Here is an 18,784-nt window from a genome sequence, read left to right as displayed (position 1 = left end):
CTGCCTTTGGATGGACGGTGTTTTAGGGCCTAAAGGGGGGGGAGGAGGAGGGAGGGAGAGGGGGGCGTCTGTCCTTAATATTCCTAACCTATTACACACGTTGTTGTAAAGTTTGTGTAATACAATTCTGGAAGTTTTTTCTATGATATCCAGTGTTTCCTGTTTGTGAAAGGACAAAGAGTCTCGTCCAAAAAAAGAAAAAAAATAGCTGTATTGTGTTTTACGCACAGAGATAGTTAACCGTAGGCTGTTTGTTGTTTGCATGAAATTCTCCTTGACTACCTGAATGTCCTTCAGCTACCTATTTACATTGTTTAAGTTATTGTTTTTGCAACTTTAGATGTTTTTTAAAACAGTGAAGTTTTGATGCATTTGTGAAAACACTGCGCACATTTTAAATACCTCATCGCTCTTGATTTCAAAAATAAAATGTAGTTTATATAGCACATAAGATAAATGATTACGTGGTTTCTTATTATTTATCCTAAGATAAAACAGGCTTCATTATAATATAAAAAAATACAAGAAGCTATAGTTTTTTAAAATTCTCTGTTTAACTTAAAATGTTCAAAATTATCTCCAATAACTTTACTTCAAATTTTACTTCTGTTATTAAAAATTAATTCAACCAACCGGGGAAAAACCTATATAAAACACTGTTACTACATTTTCTGGTTTGTAGCCATTGAGCTTTATGGCGCAAACATCCCAAATGAGCCACCAAAACTTCCAAAGGCCTGCCAAGTTTTCTTCGTCAGTAAGACTCCATTCGAGCCCACTGGCATATAGAGTCCTTTTCATATATAATATGTATATATTGTATGGATTGTTATTGTAGCTGTAATGGGAATCTTTATCTGACTGATTGAAATTTGTTTTTATTATAAGAGTCTACCCTGCTTGTTCTTGATACTAATTATAAAGTTAGGGGAAAGTCAGTTTTCCTTAAAAAATAGCTGTAAGTTAGAGAAACATCCAGGGTTTATAGATTATTTTGCACTTAAATATTGTCTGAATCAGAACATCGTGGCTACATTTACAGTAATTTGTTTGACTTCTTTCTCGTCATCTGAGCGTCCTACAAACTAGACTCGATGCCCTCTGCAATAAACCACAATCACAGCCTCAGCTGTTTATAAGGTGTGAAAACAGCAAAGTATGCGGAGGCTCAGTGACAGCAGTAAAGCTGTATTTCTGATGAGGCTCGGGCAAACAGTCAAATGCGTAATATTGCTGGAAGACAGGCCTGGGGCAGTGGAGCAACACGCACACACACACACAGGCGGGGTGGAGGGAAGGGCAGGAGTGCAGATGGGTCTGTCTTAAAACGTCTAATTACTTTACAACCGTCTACCAACAATTAGACTGTCTTGGTGCAGAAACACCCGTTTGTTGTTTTGTCGCAGCATACAGGCTACACACACACACAAACACACACACACACACACACATACCACAACATGCTTAACATCCTGAAATTACTTCCAATTCGACCTTTATCACTGTACTGACAAAAATGCCACCATATATAAATCTTATGGCATAATTTGTGGCATTTTGTCAGTAAGTTAAAAGATCTTAACTTAAAAACGTACATGGAGACACAAACACACACACACACACAACTGTCCTGATGGTGGTGTTTGAAGCTCTGCTGCTGCACCCTGTCCGCCAGCAGGTGGAGGCAGCGGCTCATCTGAGTATTAATGTTCAAACTGGTGATGCGTTCAAGGACTCAGGTTTGTTCCTCAGTGACTGCAGACCTCTACCAATCGTGTGGTTGCCATAGTATACCATTAAATCTCTTAATAGCTAGTTTTCCCTCATTTTTATTGCCATTTTACCACATTGCCACAGCGGGATATTGTCTGACCTGTAACAACACTTTATGTCAATTAGTCAAAGTCAAAGTTAGGTGAAATACACAGTAAATATAAATCAGCGAATGTGTCCAAAGACTTTTAGTTGTGCATGAAATATTCATAGCATCCCAAAATATATATATTATATATAATAATTAATAATAATAATAATATATATATTGAATACTTTCACATGCCTACAGATAATTTAGACCACAATGCTTTGCTCCTTACAGCAACTTCTCAGAGGCATCTCAACATCTCTGTAGGCGATTGGAGCTGCTAAACTTGAGCCCCTGAAAACTAGAGATCCCCTAAACCTTCCACAACTTCCTGCCTGCTCACTCCAGCTCCCCTGAAAAGCTCATCCACATGTAACCCATTAGGTCTCTTGTGCTAAAAGGATAGTTTGAGGCAGATTTAAATTCCCATTCTTGACACAGAAGCTTAGTGATCAATACATCTCGTCTCAGTATTTGTGTCTGATCTCCATGATTCTTTGTCCAGCTATCCTTCATACAAACAGCCATGCAGCAGAAAAACAGAAAGTTGCAGGATGTTGTTTGCTGTGACCTTCCCTGACCCTCATACATCAAACCTCATGACACCACCGGGGACAGAGGAGGCCACGAGTTAACTGAGGAGGAGAAGTTCAGGGGACTGAAGTCATGAGCACAGACCAGGAGTCTGTTTCTTCTCCCCTCTGCAAACAGTCTGTTGTTTTGGATGAATCCCAGAGTGGGGGGGGGGGGGGGGGGTGTAGTCTCTGTGATACGTGTCTGGGTTGATGGATTCCCAAACGCATTACAGATATAAAGTGTTGACGTCTGTAGTCATCATGCTGATAACAGGTCAGATTTATGCAGCTTTCAGAGACTCTTCAAGTTTAGAATATGTTTTGGAAAGCATGAGCCTATGCATTCTGTAACATCATCACTTCACTACAAATCCTTCCTCAGACCTCGTTGGTGTATGTTTTTGACTTTTACTTCACCTGCAGGGAGAGGAGAGGCAGAGACATGACAAGCAGTCTCTTAAAGCTGTGTTATAGCTTGGAGTGGCCTCTAATTTGGAAATCAGCTGTGAACATGAAAAGTATCTGTGATCCGAGTCATCAATGTCAATGTTCTTCTTTCTTCTTGTCGTTTGCAAGAAAAAAAAAAGCTTCTGAAAGCTATAATTTGTCCAGACATTCTTTTTTTTCAACGTGCAGTTTTCTGCACGTCGACTTGTAAAAACTGTTTGATTTGCGGGGCTGTAATGCGCCTGAAGTATCTGTCAAATCTTCTCATGAATCCAGGCGGCACAATAAATAAAACGGTAATGTGAAAATCCTGTTGTGAACACTGCTTTGTTTCCAAGACACACACACACACACTCGACACTAAATGTGTTCTCCAGACAGACTACAATACAGATTGAATGTAGCTATGTATATATTTTCCTAATATTTCCCCCAACGGGAAAAATCTAGTTTGATATATGATACAATGCAAAGCTAACGACAAAAACAGGGACTACAATAAACCCCATTTACCGGATAAAGTCTGATATGAAACACAAAAACAGCACATCTATTATAAATCTGCACCTATGAACAATAAACATTGCACGCAGTTTAATAGACTTCAAACCATTTTTTAAATATTTTCACCCATTTATAAAAACACATACCCACTCTACTTATTTATGCATTTATTCATGTCTGTGAAAACATTAAACATGTGACTCGCACAAGGAAAAACTAACAGGAACGGTGTATGGCACCTTCTCGGTGTCTGAAATATTCCTGCGTAAAAACAAAACGTCAGCGGTCTCAGCTTTGGCCTGCTTGCCTCCCAGATGTCTCTTGTTGTTGCACAACAGACGGGAATCGTGCAGCTCCTGTTACACCGCCCATCCAGACACCGTCCTCTTGTCTGCGTTCGTTCAGAACAAGCTGCAAAAATGTGGCTTCAAAGCTCCGAGAAATACGATCATAAATCATCATTGTGTAGCATTATGAAGTATGTCCAGCATACAGCAGGCGTACTGTGTTACATCAAGGGCTGTATTTATTTTAGATTTAGTTTTTATTATTCCTTTACGGGTCTATTTTCACACCCGTAGAATATTCTGTTTATTTTAACCATCATTTTGTGCAAACTGCAATGCAAAGAAAGAGTAAAGAAAGAGAAATAATGCGGTTGGTTTATTATGTTGTTTGTCGAAATAGCCATAAATACAGGGTCAGAGATTGAGCATACGAACAGATGGAATTCTCTTCTCTCTCTTTGAATTATCTTCAAATTAATTTCTATGTGATCAAAATATAAAATTGTAGCTTAATATTTTAGGTAGTGTATTCTTACAAGCATTATGATGTGGCTCCTATTCCAGGACGCAGAGTATCAACACGAATCACTCAAATTATATAAAAAATATATTTAGTATTTCATGCATACATGAGTTTGATCAGAATGATTTTAGAAGCCAAACATGCCTGAGTAAGATTTGATCTTCAGTGTCTCTGCCTGAGAGAAAGGTAGGCTGTGGCAGTGAATGGGATTTCTGCTGAATGCCAACACCCACTCACCTCAGCAAACAATTGATCCTGGAAAAAAAAAGCTCCGTTCGTTTCTATGCTAATAACACAGTCCAGTCCTCTCTTCTATGCCAAAGTAGTCCCTTTTTGCAATCGAATATAATAAAGAATTTCACATTTGCGTTGATTTTTTTTGCTTATTATTCAAACAGCTGTGTGCGTAATGGTCGCGCCTCGCATTCAAAAAGAAAATCTTCTTAAATTAAACCTCATCCTGCAGCCTACAGAGAGGTTGTCCGCTTCCTGGCCATGTATGATCTAAGGGAGAGTTAGATGGTTTAAACGTGTTCTTAGGGCAGGGAGCTGTCAGACCTTTTGGCGAGAAAGATTGATCACGCACAGGCTACCAGGGTTCTTTGTTTAGAGCCTGAGCAATAAACAGCCATCAGATCCCCACCTTTCCTCAGCTTCACGCTACATGTGGCAAATCATTTCTGCTCTCCGTTATGCTATAACCAATAATGCTGAGGTGTATGGATGGTGACTCAGGTCACTGTATTCCCTACAGGTGGAATACAACAAATGAAATTGGATTTGGGGGGGAAGGAGCTATAAACTGTAAGATGATGATGTTAAATAATTCAAAACATTCAGTTTTATTTCATCGGACATCCTACAAAGACTTCACTGATAACTTACTAATAAAATATGATATATTGGACATCTTACATATCAAATGGTGCGAAAATTTGATCAGTGCAACATCACGGTGAAATCTCTCATAAATTAATCTCTGTATGTGTGTGTGCTCTGTGAGGTTGGGGGGAGGGGTGAACGTGTTTTTGCTGTGTCTGCTGCAGCTATCCTCTCCAAGCACATCTTCCAGAAACTCTCAAGATCAACGCCTCGGCCACAGATAATAACTACTGTGTGTGTCTGTCGTGGCATGAAGAGCCACAAACGTGACTGCTGAGATGATTTGTGGGAAAATAAATGCACATAGGGAGCACGTGCACCACACACTAGACCCGCGTAAAGTCATGGCACACTGCGGCGACGCGCAAAAGAAAGCACGACGTTTGGGTGAATTTCCTGGGGGCGTTGGGGTGGGGTGGAGAAGGAAGGAGGTAGCGGTGAACAAACTGACCCAAAAATGTGTAAATAAAGCTACCCCTACCCCCGGAATAAGGCGTTACCCCTCAGACTCTCTCGATCAATCACAGGGGACAGTGGCTTCTTTTGATAAAAACCCCAAATTGTCATTGGGCAGATGCAATCATGTGACAGGCAGCACGGTCTAATTCCGACTATGTCCTCATGAAAGCAATACTTTATGGCATAGGGGTCTCCATACGACTATAACCAGTTAAGTAGTTTATGAAAATAAACTGCTTATTAATTTTTATTATTTCTGCTCTTCCCTCTAAATTAACTTACAATTAGGGAGCTTTTGAGACAAGGAGGAGGAGATGAATTACGAATTTGGGCGAGAAAGTGGTTTTATCAACAGCCAGCCGTCGCTCGCTGAGTGCCTGACATCTTTCACTAACCCTGTCGGTGATGCATTTCAAAGTTCATCAATCAAGAGCTCAGCGCTTTCACAGTCGACACTGATTCCTCCTCCTTTTGAGCAGACCATCCCCGGCCTGAGCCCGAGCGTCCACCCACGCCACAGCCGCTCAAAGCAGGCTCTGAATGCCTGCAGCCCGCTGCAGGCTGCCTCTCTACCCCCGGAGTACCCGTGGATGAAGGAGAAGAAAAGCATCAAGAGGAACCAGGCTGCTGCTTCTTCTTCTACTGCGACAACGGCTGACTCCTCACCACTCTGCTTCTCCCCCCAAGGCAAGACATGATTTATAACCTCCATGTAAAAGGCTCCTCATTGTCTGAGGATTCCCCTTTTGCAAGGAGCTGCATCCCGGGCCCTGTGCAACGTGGGCGTCCCTTTAAGCCAGTATAGGATTTTGATTTAAGCATGCTTAATCTCATCAAGTAACGCACTGACTTGTGATGCAGTGTAAGAGTGTTAATGTTTGACAGTAATGGAGAGTGATAGATTATTCTTACAGGGGCCAGCAGCTGGCATGTTCATTAATCTTCACCCTCCGTCCTGTCCTGTCCACGCAGACCCATCATATTCTGCCTGGGCCTCATAAATCTCAGTGCCGGCGCTTTGCTTGCCACAAGTTTCACCCCACAGAGCCCATTTTGTCCCCACACACACATATACACTGTGCTACACCTATATTTGTGACATCCTTTCTGTGATTAAAAATTAATTTGCGCGTTATATTTTTAGGTTCACCTGAGTTACCAGATGGTGGTGTGGGGGCATCCAGGAGGCTGAGGACCGCGTACACCAACACCCAACTTTTGGAGCTGGAGAAGGAGTTTCATTTTAACAAATACCTATGCAGACCCAGGCGAGTGGAAATAGCTGCGTTGCTGGATTTAACAGAGAAGCAGGTGAAAGTGTGGTTTCAGAACAGGCGGATGAAGCACAAAAGGCAGACACACTGCAAGGAAAACCGGGACAGCGAGGGGAAGTACGCCTGCCTGGACGACGGGCCGGAGGATGAGTTTGAGCAGGCGGAGGACAGCAGCGCAGCCGGGGCGCTCCCGGAGAAGGAGAAGTATTTCCACCAAAATACCTTGACTTCACAACAGTGTCACAACGGACACAATGGGGAGAACCAAAGCCTAACTGTTACCCCTTTGAGCAGCAATGAGAAAAATCTGAAACATTTTCCAAACTCGACACCCACTGTTCCGATCTGCGTGTCAACAATAGGCCCGGACAATGATAATTCCCCCGGCCTGGACGTCTCTTTGCAGGATTTCCAGGTTTTCTCATCCTCGTCCTCTTTCTCACCAAGTTTGCCAGATTCAACACAGAGTCCTCTGCCTTTATCATCAGAGACTTTCGACCTTTTCTCAGAAACACTCACAACAATCGACCTGCAAAACCTGAGCTACTGAAATGTCATGTCGACATGTTTTATATTTTAATTCCGGCTCTTATGTCCAGTCTTTGTACTCAATTTTAGCGTGAGGGGGAAATTATAGATCTCAGAAATAAGGTAAGTTGACGCGTAAAAGCGCACAGCTACTATTTTGCCTATATGGACTGTTTATTCCAATAGGCTGCTATAGAGGAGATTTATTTTTATATGGATTTCAGCTATAATTGAGCACAGTATTTTTCTTCAAATAAAACATCACATTGATCGGAATCGACTGCGCAATTGTCTCATTTTATAATAAGCATGTTTTGGAGAGCTCATGGAGTTTGAAAACATAATAACATTCCTCAGGATGTAAAAGAAATCGATTATCTGTGGAGCCAAAGATGGTGACCATTATTTAAATGGGGTGTTTAATATAAACATTTTCAGCGTCCCAAAAATAACATAGATGCACAGACTTAACATGGAATACAAATTAAACGTAGGCGCCAGTTGCATCCTATTTTATTTAATTATCGTTTCTTAGTTGTAGTCGCTAGTGCTTCTGGTTTTAGCAGTCAGGTCGTCGCCTCTCCATGTTTAAAACCAGATAAAGAGAAATTTCAGTGAGAATTGCCCGCTATGAGTTCCAGGCCAAAAGCTACGACTTTTCTTGGCTTTCTAATTAAATTTTATTGCCTATAAAACTCACAGGACTGAGGGTGCTTGTTTATGGCCTGAGCCGCAATGTAATACAATCTCTTTGAATTAAGAATTGCACCTGAAGACTATTGCGGCTCTCAAAAGTTTTTAATGATATCAAATTATATGCGATTATCATTTAAATCTGCAGATGTAAGACATTTTTCGCCAAATGAATAAATAAATACATGTGTTTTTTCTATTTTTTTCATCTTTGTAATAGGCGCAAAATTCCAATCACATAATGTATTTATTTATTCCTTTTATTTATAACCCGTCTCAAAACTAAGGTGAATGTTTCTTAATCTGGTTTAAACCTCATTCATTCATTTTTTTTTCTTTTAATGAAAAAATACTTTCTTTTTTCCCCACATCAACCAGTTGAGCCTCCACACAGATATAGTCGCCTTCACCACATTTGCTCATTATTCTGAGTGCATAGGCGGTGTGTGGTTGTTTGAAGGCTCGGTATCTCTGTGCTCATCTGGCTGCATATCCTCAGCACTGCACTGCTGCTCCTCATAGCAACAATTAAAATGTAAAGGGAAGTGCTGCACTGCTGCTGGTTCAAGATGATGCTAATTGTGTATGATATGAAAACAGTGTGAAAGTAGTGTAAGCCGCAGAGAAAACCCTGGAGACACACAGAGCAGTCTGAAGGCATCACAGTGTTTACAGGATAAACTAACCACACATACATGTTCATTAAATAATAGTTAAAGCTTGGACATCTAATTATTTTTAAAGAAAGCATCTGCAGCCTTTTCTCTGCCCACTCAATGCATTATTTGCATTATTTATGTTATATATTTCTATGGATGAGCACTGCAGCACTGTCAACATGCAGTTAGTGGATTACACCTACAATCAGTCCGATTAAAGGGGAAGGAGCCAATCAAAGCAAGGTGACAAGCAAGTAGATAAAGCTTTATACAGCAGTCTGCCAGCACACCACATGCATGCTCACACACACACTGCGGTCAGAGGTCAAGCTGGCTCTCCTCTCCTCTCCTCTTTCCAAGCTGGGAGGAACTACTGCCAGGTCAGGAGGGGGTCAGGGTTTGAATGACCACAGAGGTCCCTGGCTTAAAGAATGTCCTGGCTAAACAGGAAGTGACATCAGAGAATGTTTGCAGAAACAACCACATAAAAGGAAAATATGTGGGGAATGAGACCGTATGTCACACGACCCAATTCTTAAGATTCTCAACACAAATTCTTAACATTTTAGTAACTATCAGTGCCCAAGTCATGAATCAGAAAACATTTTCTTCCTCACATTTCTACAGAGTTTGTGTGTCTGGCAGCACAGACACACACCTGCATCTTCAGCAGAGTGTCTGAAACTCTTCACAAAGCCCCGCCAGAGCTGCACTGACATTTATGTCTCATTTCTCCACAACAACAGGCTATACAGTTCAAAGGCTTGGCCTTTCAACCTGGATTGGGTGATACTGGCTGTCAGAGGATGACTAATAAGTGACTGACATCTTTATAAACAATATGACAAAAGGCTATTTTTTTGCTTAAATGCACCAGGAGGCACCTGAATTGGGGCTTTGTTTACATCAGATCAGATAGAGCAGGCTTCTAGAAGTGACTCTTTGAGCACTAATGATTCTTGTTTTGATTTACAATGTTGACATATTCATAAACTCAAAATGGCTGCCTGCATCACAGTAAAAAAAAAAAAAAAACAAATGTGTCGAGTCACTTAAGTGCCAAAGAAATACTGCATGGAATTAATCAAACATATGATCACTGTGGACTTTACTATTGCGTAAAGACTCCATTAAAGCATCATCTCTCTGCGTCCATAAGTAAATAAATAAAGACCAATAAACGTCAGCGTGCACGCTGAACGCCAGAGGCGGGTCTGGCTGTTTGGTCACTGATAAATAATTAGCAGATTGACTTCCGTGTGTCTGAGTCCGAGCTGCTTCCGCGTCATGTAGAGTGTTTTTTTTTAACCCGCTGGACGGTTCATCGCTTCAGGCTACAAACTTTGGGCAACAATGCGGGCGATTCCAGAGGAGCTAACGGCGCTTATTGCAGGTAAGACATCGATATGATCGGGTGTTTGTACATGTGCGTTAGTTTCCGTGTTCGTTCAAAACTTCACTCAGTAAATGTTTCTTTTAAGAGACCGTTTGAAAGAGGAAGTTTAGTCCAGCTGCATGTTAACAACACACTGCTGTGTTCAGATAGAAATTAATGAAACTATGAGCTGCGCCTGTATTCATACAGGTTGTATAATTCTCTGACATCTGTGCTTAGATTTAGAACAGTTCCTCTTGGATGGCTTGAAAGGGGAAAATTTAAGCAAAAAAGCAAAAGATAAGAAGGAGAGCTTCATCAAAAGGATCAAAGAAGTCAAACAGAGGTATGTCTGGGTGCACTATAAACATTTCCTGTCACTGGAGTTTGATTACATATATTTAAATTTGCTGTCACTGTCTCCACTGCAGTTTCCCTCATGATTTCAAGGATAAAGGTGAGTCTTTGTCTTTCTTTACTTTAATGAACCTGCAGCCTTGTGGCCCCAGGGGCTCCCAACTTTGGTGTCAGGACTCACACAGGAGGTCATGACATGAATGTTATATGATCACAATATAGACATTAATTTATAGTCCTGAGGTTCCCTAGGGGGGGATTTAGGCTGCATACATTTAGGTAACATAAGTTAGCAGGTAAAATGAACAAGTTTAAAAAGTTTTAATGTGGACTCTCAATTTCAAATATCACCATCACTTACAACACAGAGGCAGTGTTAATCACACCGGTTGACACCTGAAGAGGAAGACACCTCTGTGATACAGACTGTCTCTCCACCTCCCTGCACACAATGAGATAAACTACAGTGATGGCGTTATTGTTTTCAAAAATTCTATAAAGGTCATGATTCTATCATTATCATGTGATCTTCAAACCGTGGAAATCTGACATCTAACAACCCTGACGGGAAAATACAAAATAGGGAAACACGTAACACGTTGGGAAGCACTGTGTTACAGCATGGCATGCACCCTTACTTCACACCCCTGTGGGTTTGCTCTGGTATAGGCGGAGACGACTCAGATGATGAGGAGGAAGCCGACAGCAACAACGATGGCGGGTCGATGCTGTCAGAGCGCACAGACAAGGATGAAGAGACTTGTGAAGGTAAGCCAGCACAAGCACTTAGCGCACATCCAGAGCTGACTTACTAACTGCTCACAAGCTGCACATTAACGTATTAAAAACTGGCATGAAAATATACAAATGTTCCAGTCTGCTCTGCAGAGTAAGTGACTTTGAGTGGCACAATGAGGGAGACATTCCAACTGTAACTTGGCAACATACTTGGGAAGCAATTTGGGGGCACAACTGCTGCTCCCACCACCTCCCCCACCCCACCCCTTTGACAGCTAGAGCATGCTTTATTGCTCTCAGCCGCAGTCTGGGGACTGAAATTACTGCCACGGCTGTAGTTTGAGGAAAAACACTCTTCACTATACAGTAGCTTGAATCCAATGTGCTCCATCCTGGCAATCAATGCAAGATTTAGATTATTTTTTTTTTTAAATGGAGTATCAGAGAAATCCTTGTGAGATGGTGATTAGGGGGCTGAAGTTTATGGGGTCTAAGCAGCTGCAAGTTTTATGGCAGTTCTTTTGCACAAAGCAACTTTGACACAGCATTTGAACATTTGCATTGAAGTTGTGTGCTGAAAGTGAAAGCTCCTCCAGTGAGGAGTAAAACATCATTTAGTGGAGTCTCTGTGGTTTTTGCTCTTCATATTTGATAACAGTTAAACAAAAGTCTTCAACCAGAAACCCACCTGGACATATTAAATATTTAAAAACAAATGTAACTTGCGTTCTGCTCCACTATATTTTTTTCTGACAGCTTTAGATTTTTTTAAGAGTTTAAAAATATAGTAAATGAAACAAATCAAACTACAGTGTGTAGTTGGGGTCACATTTTCGATGTCCGAGTTGCTAACAGCTCAAATAGAGATGTTTCCTTCTAAAATTCTCTTACAACTACTGAAATCCTTAAATGTGTAGTAAAAGTTTTTCTTCTTTCCTCTCCCATTAATCATTGCACAACCCCCTTAGTTAAGTGATTTCCATGTTACAATATTTAAATTAGTTTAGACTAGTTCTCACATTGATGCTTCACTCTTTATGGTCTAATCCGGCCTCATACTGTACAGTAATATATCATTCAAACCAGTATTTTAACTTCTCGAACTACATTTTCTTGCTAATTTACTTTCGTTATTTTGTGTAAGAGTTTGACTGTGTTTTTTAAATGTGTGATTTTACCTAGTAAAGGATCTGAACACTTCTTCTTGGGTTCACTTCTTATTCTTTCAGGAGCCCAGCAGTCTCCACCTGTGGCGGCTCAGGACCTGATGTTCATCTTTAAAGCAGGATATCTGGAGAAACGCAGAAAGGGTCGGTAATTTAATAATGAAATACACACAAGGCACCATTTTCTTGAAGCAAAGACCTGTAATTGGGAAAAAGTGGCTGCTCACTCACAAAATATCTTGATGCAGTGTTAGGAAAGTGTTATTTACATTACACCTAATATGCAAAGACTGTAATATTCCTCCAAATATAGCAGGAAATTCTACATTTCTGTTTGCCTTTCCTCCACAGATCACAGCTTCTTTGGCACCGAGTGGCAGAAAAGATGGTGTGCTCTCAGTCATCATACCTTCTACTATTATGGCAGTGAGAAAGGTGCATCAGTTTGTCATTTCATATCACTGATTCTCAGCTCACACACTGTCTAAGAGCTTTTGCACTTATTGTTGTCTGAACCATTAATGATGGTGTTTTAATTTTCTGTAAACAGACAAGCAGCAGAAGGGTGAGTTCAGTATTGACGGGTACACCGTCAAAATGAACAACACCTTACGGAAAGACTCAAAGAAAGACTGCTGCTTTGAGATTTCGGCTCCGGACAAGCGAGTCTATCAGGTACGCTACAGTAGTCTGTAGATGACAGCTCGAGTTGTGTCCTTTATTCATTACTGCGCAGACTGTACTTCCTAAATTAAAAAACACTCTCGAGATGTTCAAGATGCACAGCATGCAGTAAATCTTTAGTTTTTCATTCCTTTGACACTGCTGCTTTTTGCAAAGACTCAACCTGACACGCATATTTAATGAGACTAAATGAGTGTTTCTAACATTCAGGCTCTGCCATGCGGAACATTTTACTATGCATAAATGCAGCATTATTTGTTTATGTTAATTAATATATGTAGACCTTCTTATTGCACTGACTGCAGTTTTCATTTCCCTTCTCTTTCATTGCAGTTCTGTGCGTCATCAGTGAAGGAGGCGGAGGAATGGGTGAAACAGATAGACTTTGTTTTGAGAGGTTTGAACTTTTCAAATCATAGGAACACTTTATGAGCAGTGATTGATAAGTTTGAGACCTCAAGTAGAAGGAAGCAATTTTAGAAAATAAGACATATTTACTCATTAACATAGTTCAAACAGTCCAGTGGTCACGAAGCACACAGATGCGTTCTCTGTAAAAGCCAGCACCTTGGACCTTCAAAAAGTTGCCCACATAAGCAATGGCATCATCCACATTTTCAAAATGGTGCCCAAAGAATCAGTTAAATAAGGCAGACTTCTGTTGTGTTAATGTAAGACAAACATTGTGCCCTGTTTGTAGACATGTCAGGCATCATCCCTGAAGAAGACGAGGAGGATCAAGAAATGTACGATGATGTTGGTCATATACCGGACACAGCTGAGGCCGAGCCAATTGATGATGATATCTATGAGGAGCTCCCAGGTTCGACCTCTCTGATAAGTTTTCACTGCCCGCTAGTATGAGAGAGATCCCCAAGTACTAATCTAATCTGTCAGTACTGACTTGTCTCTCCAGAGGACGAACCTACTCCAGCAAAGCCTCCTCCAAAGGCCAAGCCATTGAGCAAACCGAGCCCTCCTGCTACAGGTACCGCACTGAGGGGTAACTTTTACTACAGATACAGGCAATGGGAGGAGACTGACCAACACATGATTATTCTGCTACTGCAAATAAAATCCTCTCCACCACAGCTAAGAAGAAGTGTCAGTAACAGAGGAAGTTCCTGTGCAACTGAAAGTTAACACAATACTGGAAATAACTTTAACCAACTTCCTTTTACAAGTGAAGTAAAGGCTGTTATAATTCTGTATGCACAAAAATACCCATGTATGACTGAGGGTCATTACCAAACTCAAAATGGCCTCACTTAGGATGAGTGAATTTGTTGACAAGAGGAAACAGCAGCAGCTGAGACACCAGGGCTGCATTCCAGCCCTTTTGCCAACAAATTTGTTGCTACATTGTGTGACTGAAGCAGGCCCAAAAGTCAAGGTACAACTGTGTGAAATTGGAGTATGTCCTAATTACATACTTTAAAAGTACAGTCTGTTTTTCCAAGTGCCATAAACTACTACTTGTATAAAGTATACTTTAATACTGCTACACTTTGTCTTTGTGAGAAAATAGTGCCTGCAGCTCATGCATGACCCGTCAGACTCAGTATTTAGTATGGAACTGGGACACAGCTGCTGTCTTACCTTGGCACATGTTGCCATCAAACTCTGCTGTAGGCTCTCCACTGCCTCCTGTTGGTTTTAGTCCATAATATTTTTTTATAACCTTCTTTTCATGCAGTTGATAAGAGCACAGACTACCAGAACTACTACCAGGGCTTATGGGACTGTACAGGGGACCATCCAGATGAGCTGTCCTTCAAACGTGGAGATACAATCTACATCCTGAGCAAGGTATGATTAGGAGAACACTGGAAGGTGAAATGTGTCACTCATTGAGTGTTTTCTTGATGTGTGGTGAAACCAGGATTAGCTCCAACTCCACTGTCAAGCTAAAGTTTGAGGTTGGTGTTTGCAGTCTGCAGGTCTCAGACCACCTAAAGTGAGTTATTTCTGGGCCCTCAGAGGAACTAGGGACTATTCAGGTCCTTTACTGGCAGCGCCTGCCCCACCACCTAGATGGTAAGAGGCAAACTGGGCTAGGTTCTTTCTTTGGCAGTCTGATGGGGATTAGTTGTGTCACAACGGAAACTGTTTTAGTGCTGTTGGCGGAGGCTGAGCTTAGCTGGCAAGCGGCACCATTCCATCACTTCCATCTGGACTGTTTCAGCACACTGTCGTTGCTGCCATGCCAGGCGGTGAGCAGCCCTCAGCCCACACACCTCTTAGACATCTCCCGCACCTCGCCAAATAGGAATGTGTGTTCTCAGGAAACCCAGGCTTAGTCCGCCACTCTATTCAGAGCAGGTGAGGACGTGTAGTGGACGCACAATTTCCGAGGCTTGTCAGCTAAGCTTGGGTGGGAGAACTGAGAGGCTGTTCTTTAGCTTTATTATGCAACCAAACAGGAGCCCTTTTGTACTTAACTGGTTCATGTGAACACAAAATTGGATTTTGTGATACATTTAACAAGTTTTTTTCCCCCCAACAGCAGACAGAAAAGTTTTGGAACTGATGTCCAACTCTGTGGTTTGTGTATTTTAAAAGTGTGAAATGTGCTCCATCTAGACGGACTATATTTCCTGTCTGGTTTGGTTTCTGTGGAGCATGGAGTCAACTGAGACTGTTGTCAAACGTCCAGGCCCCTTTTCAAATTCAAGTCTGCCATCTAGTGGCAGACTAAATGCATGCGCCTTAAAGACACTAACGTGCCATCATGTACAGGAAAATAATCAAGTAGATCAGCATCATGTAAAACAATGACATAAAAGCAAAGTGTTTAAAAAGACAACTCACTATTATGCTGAATTAGTGGGAGCCTTCTCTTCAACGAGCCAGTGCCCTCTGGGGGTAATGGGAGACAATGGCAGCCTAGGTGTGTTCCTTATGTCCAGTTTGCTTTTGTTTTGGTCGCCAAAACTTCAGAAAATCCCGCTTCACAAAGATAGGTAGTTGGAAATGGAAGCAATGTGTTCAGTGCTTATTTGGCAATCCCGGGATATTCTGTCTCCAAGTACAGAAGCAGTTTGAAGGCTTCATTGCCTCATTTGCTAGCTTGTCGCCACATTACACAGAGCTAGCTTGGTGTGTGAGAATCACCTGTTGCAATAAAGCCGAGTTTTAAGTAGGACTCCTGATATTGTCTTTTACAGGCAGCTTTCTTCTTCTTGGAAGTCGCAGGCTCTTATTGTTCTGTCTCCTCGTTAGGCCTTTTTCCCTTTTCAAAGAAGCTCTCCAAACACGTTTGTTTGTATTTTTTTACCTTTGCTAGCTTGTGGGCTTAATTTCTGGGGTGCCGTATCACGTGACCGGGACGGGCGTCTCGACAGGTGCCTAAAGGCACAGGCGGAAGTATCCGGTCAATTTATAAAAATAAAATATATTCCTGATAAAAAGAGTCTGATAAAAAATAACATATTTTGTTCAGTCTTTCCGTGCGGCCTGGTACCAATTGTTTTTTAATCAATATATAAAGATTTTTTTTTTCAATTCATTGATTGTTCCTTCTGCACTAATGGACAGACAGAAATTGCACAAAGCAGACGGACCTATCAATGCTCCATTGACCAAAAGCCTGTTTATTACTCCTCCTTGGTGTGTTGGGAAAGGACGGAGAATTGAAGTTGCCCTTTCACTTAGACTGGGAGTGCCATTAGCTGAAACCTTGGTGTTGGGGGTTGTGGCCTGCTGCGAGGGCAATGACCATAAAACCTGTCTGGACTGCAGCAGCCAGCTGCAGCTAAAGGGACAGCCGACTCCTTCCCGCCCCCCCTTCAACACCTCCTCCACCACCATTCTCCTTTTCCCTCTTTCTGTGCATCCCTCCCCCATTCCACAGCCCAGAAATAGCTGTAGAGTTACAGCTGCAGGACCCCCCAGTCAGGACCTGGGTGTTGATTATGAGGGCCGACTGAGAGGGTGTGAGTGCCCGGATATGCTGGACAACACTCCGCTATTAACACACACACCTAACCCCCGACTGCAAGAGAAAACTCATTCAGAAATGTAGCATAAGCTGGTGTTATTGTTATTGCTGGTGTTATTGTCGCTGCATGTCTTGCAGTTTGAAGCCTTAGTTAGTAGAAGTAATAAGATTACAAGCCAGTGTTTTAGTCAGCTTCGAGTATGTGTGTTAATGTGTGTGTTGTTGCAGTGTGTGTGGTGTCATTAGTCATCTACAGCTCCATATATGTGTTCTCATGTTGTATTCAACACTCACTCAAACACTGCTTATTTGTCAGCCAGCCAACTACACAACGAGGTGTCGCCGCTTTCAAAGTCTGTGGCAGGAAGTCATACACACACACAGCCCGTGGTAAATTATCCTCCAGGGGGTGGGATGAAATGTCATTTGATGCATTAAGAAAATAGATTGGACCATTTCTGTTTGCCTCGTGTACATGTGATGTTTAATTTGATGTTAATAACTTACATGTTTAAACGACTGTGCTGTTTGTCAGGTCCCTCTTCATCTGACATGATGAATAGCCCGCCCTTGCTTTTACTATTATAATCTTCCTGCATCCAACACTACCATATGATCACTTACATCCATTACTCTGTCCTGGGAATAAATGGACACATATGTGGCCCCTCCTTGTCCAGGAGTTCTGGCTTGGATTTGAGACATTGCGCAGGTTCGTCTTCTTTCAGCCTTGTCAGAACGCCATCTCCACTGTTGATTCATGTCCTGGGAATACTTTGATGTGAGGTCAGAGTCTTTCCCAAATAGAGAGAAAGACAGAGAGAGGGTTTCTCTCTTCTTGTCTCAGATCTCTTCTGACTGTGTCCTCCTTACATCTCAGCATGCTGACAGCCATTTGGAGCTATTACTTGTCATGCTGTGACAGATTTATGTGTGATGTGCTCTATGCACACTGAGGTTTTTGTGTATGGAGAAGAGGGAGGAGTGTGCAATCTCAAAACTGACACCAGGTAAAGATGCAGGGTGGGGATCGATACGTTGTTGATGTGACAGGGATATTGTGAGTCACTGTGTTCTGACAGAACTTTGTTTAGATTGTGTGCCCTTTTTATGCATGTATAATGTAAGAGGAATATCTCAGCCTTGGTATTTGTCTCTGTCATGTTTCCAGGAGTATCAGAACTTTGGCTGGTGGGTTGGAGAGAAGAATGGAAGCATTGGGATTGTTCCCAAAGAATATCTGTTGGAGCTGTATGTGCTCTAAATACAGCCAGTGTACGTTTTTAATCGCTTGTGACATTGTATATTTATTTGCTCTTTTCAAAGGTTTTCACTGGTACTCTGTGTCTTTTTCAGGAACATTCAACTCTGTTGTCACCGATGTGAGAGAAGATTTCCATACACTTATGGGGAGTTTTCTGCACTTTGCACTGCTTGTTTGTATTTATTTTCTATACCAGTTACTTTTTTTACAGAACACAATTTAATGCACAGCTTTTGGCAAATTTGCAGATGTAAAAAATAATAAAGATTTAAATAAATAATATGTGGTATTGTGTGTCCCCTTGTTTAACCTGCTTGTGACAACACAAGGTGGCAATAGAGTCTCTTCAAAGGTCACAGATGACTTCAGCAACAAAGACACTGAAGAAATACTGTAATAGCTGCTTTTGCTGCCTTGGAGCACATTATGCTTTCAGAGCTGACAATAATGACAAATGCATGAGCATGCCAAACTAATTCACACTCTGCCCTCACATTTCTGTGTTGTTATGTACCCACAGTAAATGGTTAAAATATATTTATTTAATAAAAAACGTATTTATTCA

At 41.5% G+C, this 18,784-nt stretch overlaps 2 protein-coding genes across 2 annotated transcripts; both read left to right on the top strand.

The window, feature by feature from the left end:
• Positions 1 to 5,777: 5,777 nt before the first annotated feature.
• hoxa2b (homeobox A2b) lies at positions 5,778 to 7,573 on the top strand. Its single transcript, XM_028425262.1, has 2 exons — positions 5,778 to 6,228; positions 6,686 to 7,573. The coding sequence occupies exons 1-2, from the start codon at positions 5,856 to 5,858 to the stop codon at positions 7,363 to 7,365; spliced, it is 1,053 nt and encodes a 350-aa protein (XP_028281063.1). The 5' UTR covers positions 5,778 to 5,855; the 3' UTR covers positions 7,366 to 7,573.
• Positions 7,574 to 9,928: 2,355 nt separating this feature from the next.
• Positions 9,929 to 18,499, top strand: skap2 (src kinase associated phosphoprotein 2). Its single transcript, XM_028425837.1, has 13 exons — positions 9,929 to 10,088; positions 10,311 to 10,416; positions 10,502 to 10,527; positions 11,097 to 11,195; positions 12,395 to 12,475; positions 12,683 to 12,766; positions 12,882 to 13,006; positions 13,349 to 13,412; positions 13,716 to 13,838; positions 13,932 to 14,003; positions 14,712 to 14,824; positions 18,127 to 18,230; positions 18,312 to 18,499. Exons 1-12 carry the CDS (start codon positions 10,049 to 10,051, stop codon positions 18,217 to 18,219), a joined length of 1,026 nt encoding a protein of 341 aa, XP_028281638.1. The 5' UTR covers positions 9,929 to 10,048; the 3' UTR covers positions 18,220 to 18,230; positions 18,312 to 18,499.
• The last annotated feature ends 285 nt before the right edge of the window (positions 18,500 to 18,784 follow it).

Source organism: Parambassis ranga, chromosome 16 (genome assembly GCF_900634625.1).
Source record: "Parambassis ranga chromosome 16, fParRan2.1, whole genome shotgun sequence".
Classification (NCBI taxonomy): Eukaryota; Metazoa; Chordata; class Actinopteri; family Ambassidae; genus Parambassis; species Parambassis ranga.
This window is presented reverse-complemented; position numbering and strand designations above follow the sequence as displayed.

Excerpts from the sequence above, each read along its gene's own strand:
- hoxa2b (XM_028425262.1), top strand. The coding sequence starts at position 5,856 with ATGAATTACGAATTTGGGCGAGAAAGTGGTTTTATCAACAGCCAGCCG. Across the intron at positions 6,229-6,685 it reads ACTCTGCTTCTCCCCCCAAG|GTTCACCTGAGTTACCAGAT; the intron begins GCAAGACATGAT and ends TTATATTTTTAG.
- skap2 (XM_028425837.1), top strand. The coding sequence starts at position 10,049 with ATGCGGGCGATTCCAGAGGAGCTAACGGCGCTTATTGCAG. Across the intron at positions 10,089-10,310 it reads GCTAACGGCGCTTATTGCAG|ATTTAGAACAGTTCCTCTTG; the intron begins GTAAGACATCGA and ends ATCTGTGCTTAG. Across the intron at positions 12,767-12,881 it reads CTATTATGGCAGTGAGAAAG|ACAAGCAGCAGAAGGGTGAG; the intron begins GTGCATCAGTTT and ends TTCTGTAAACAG.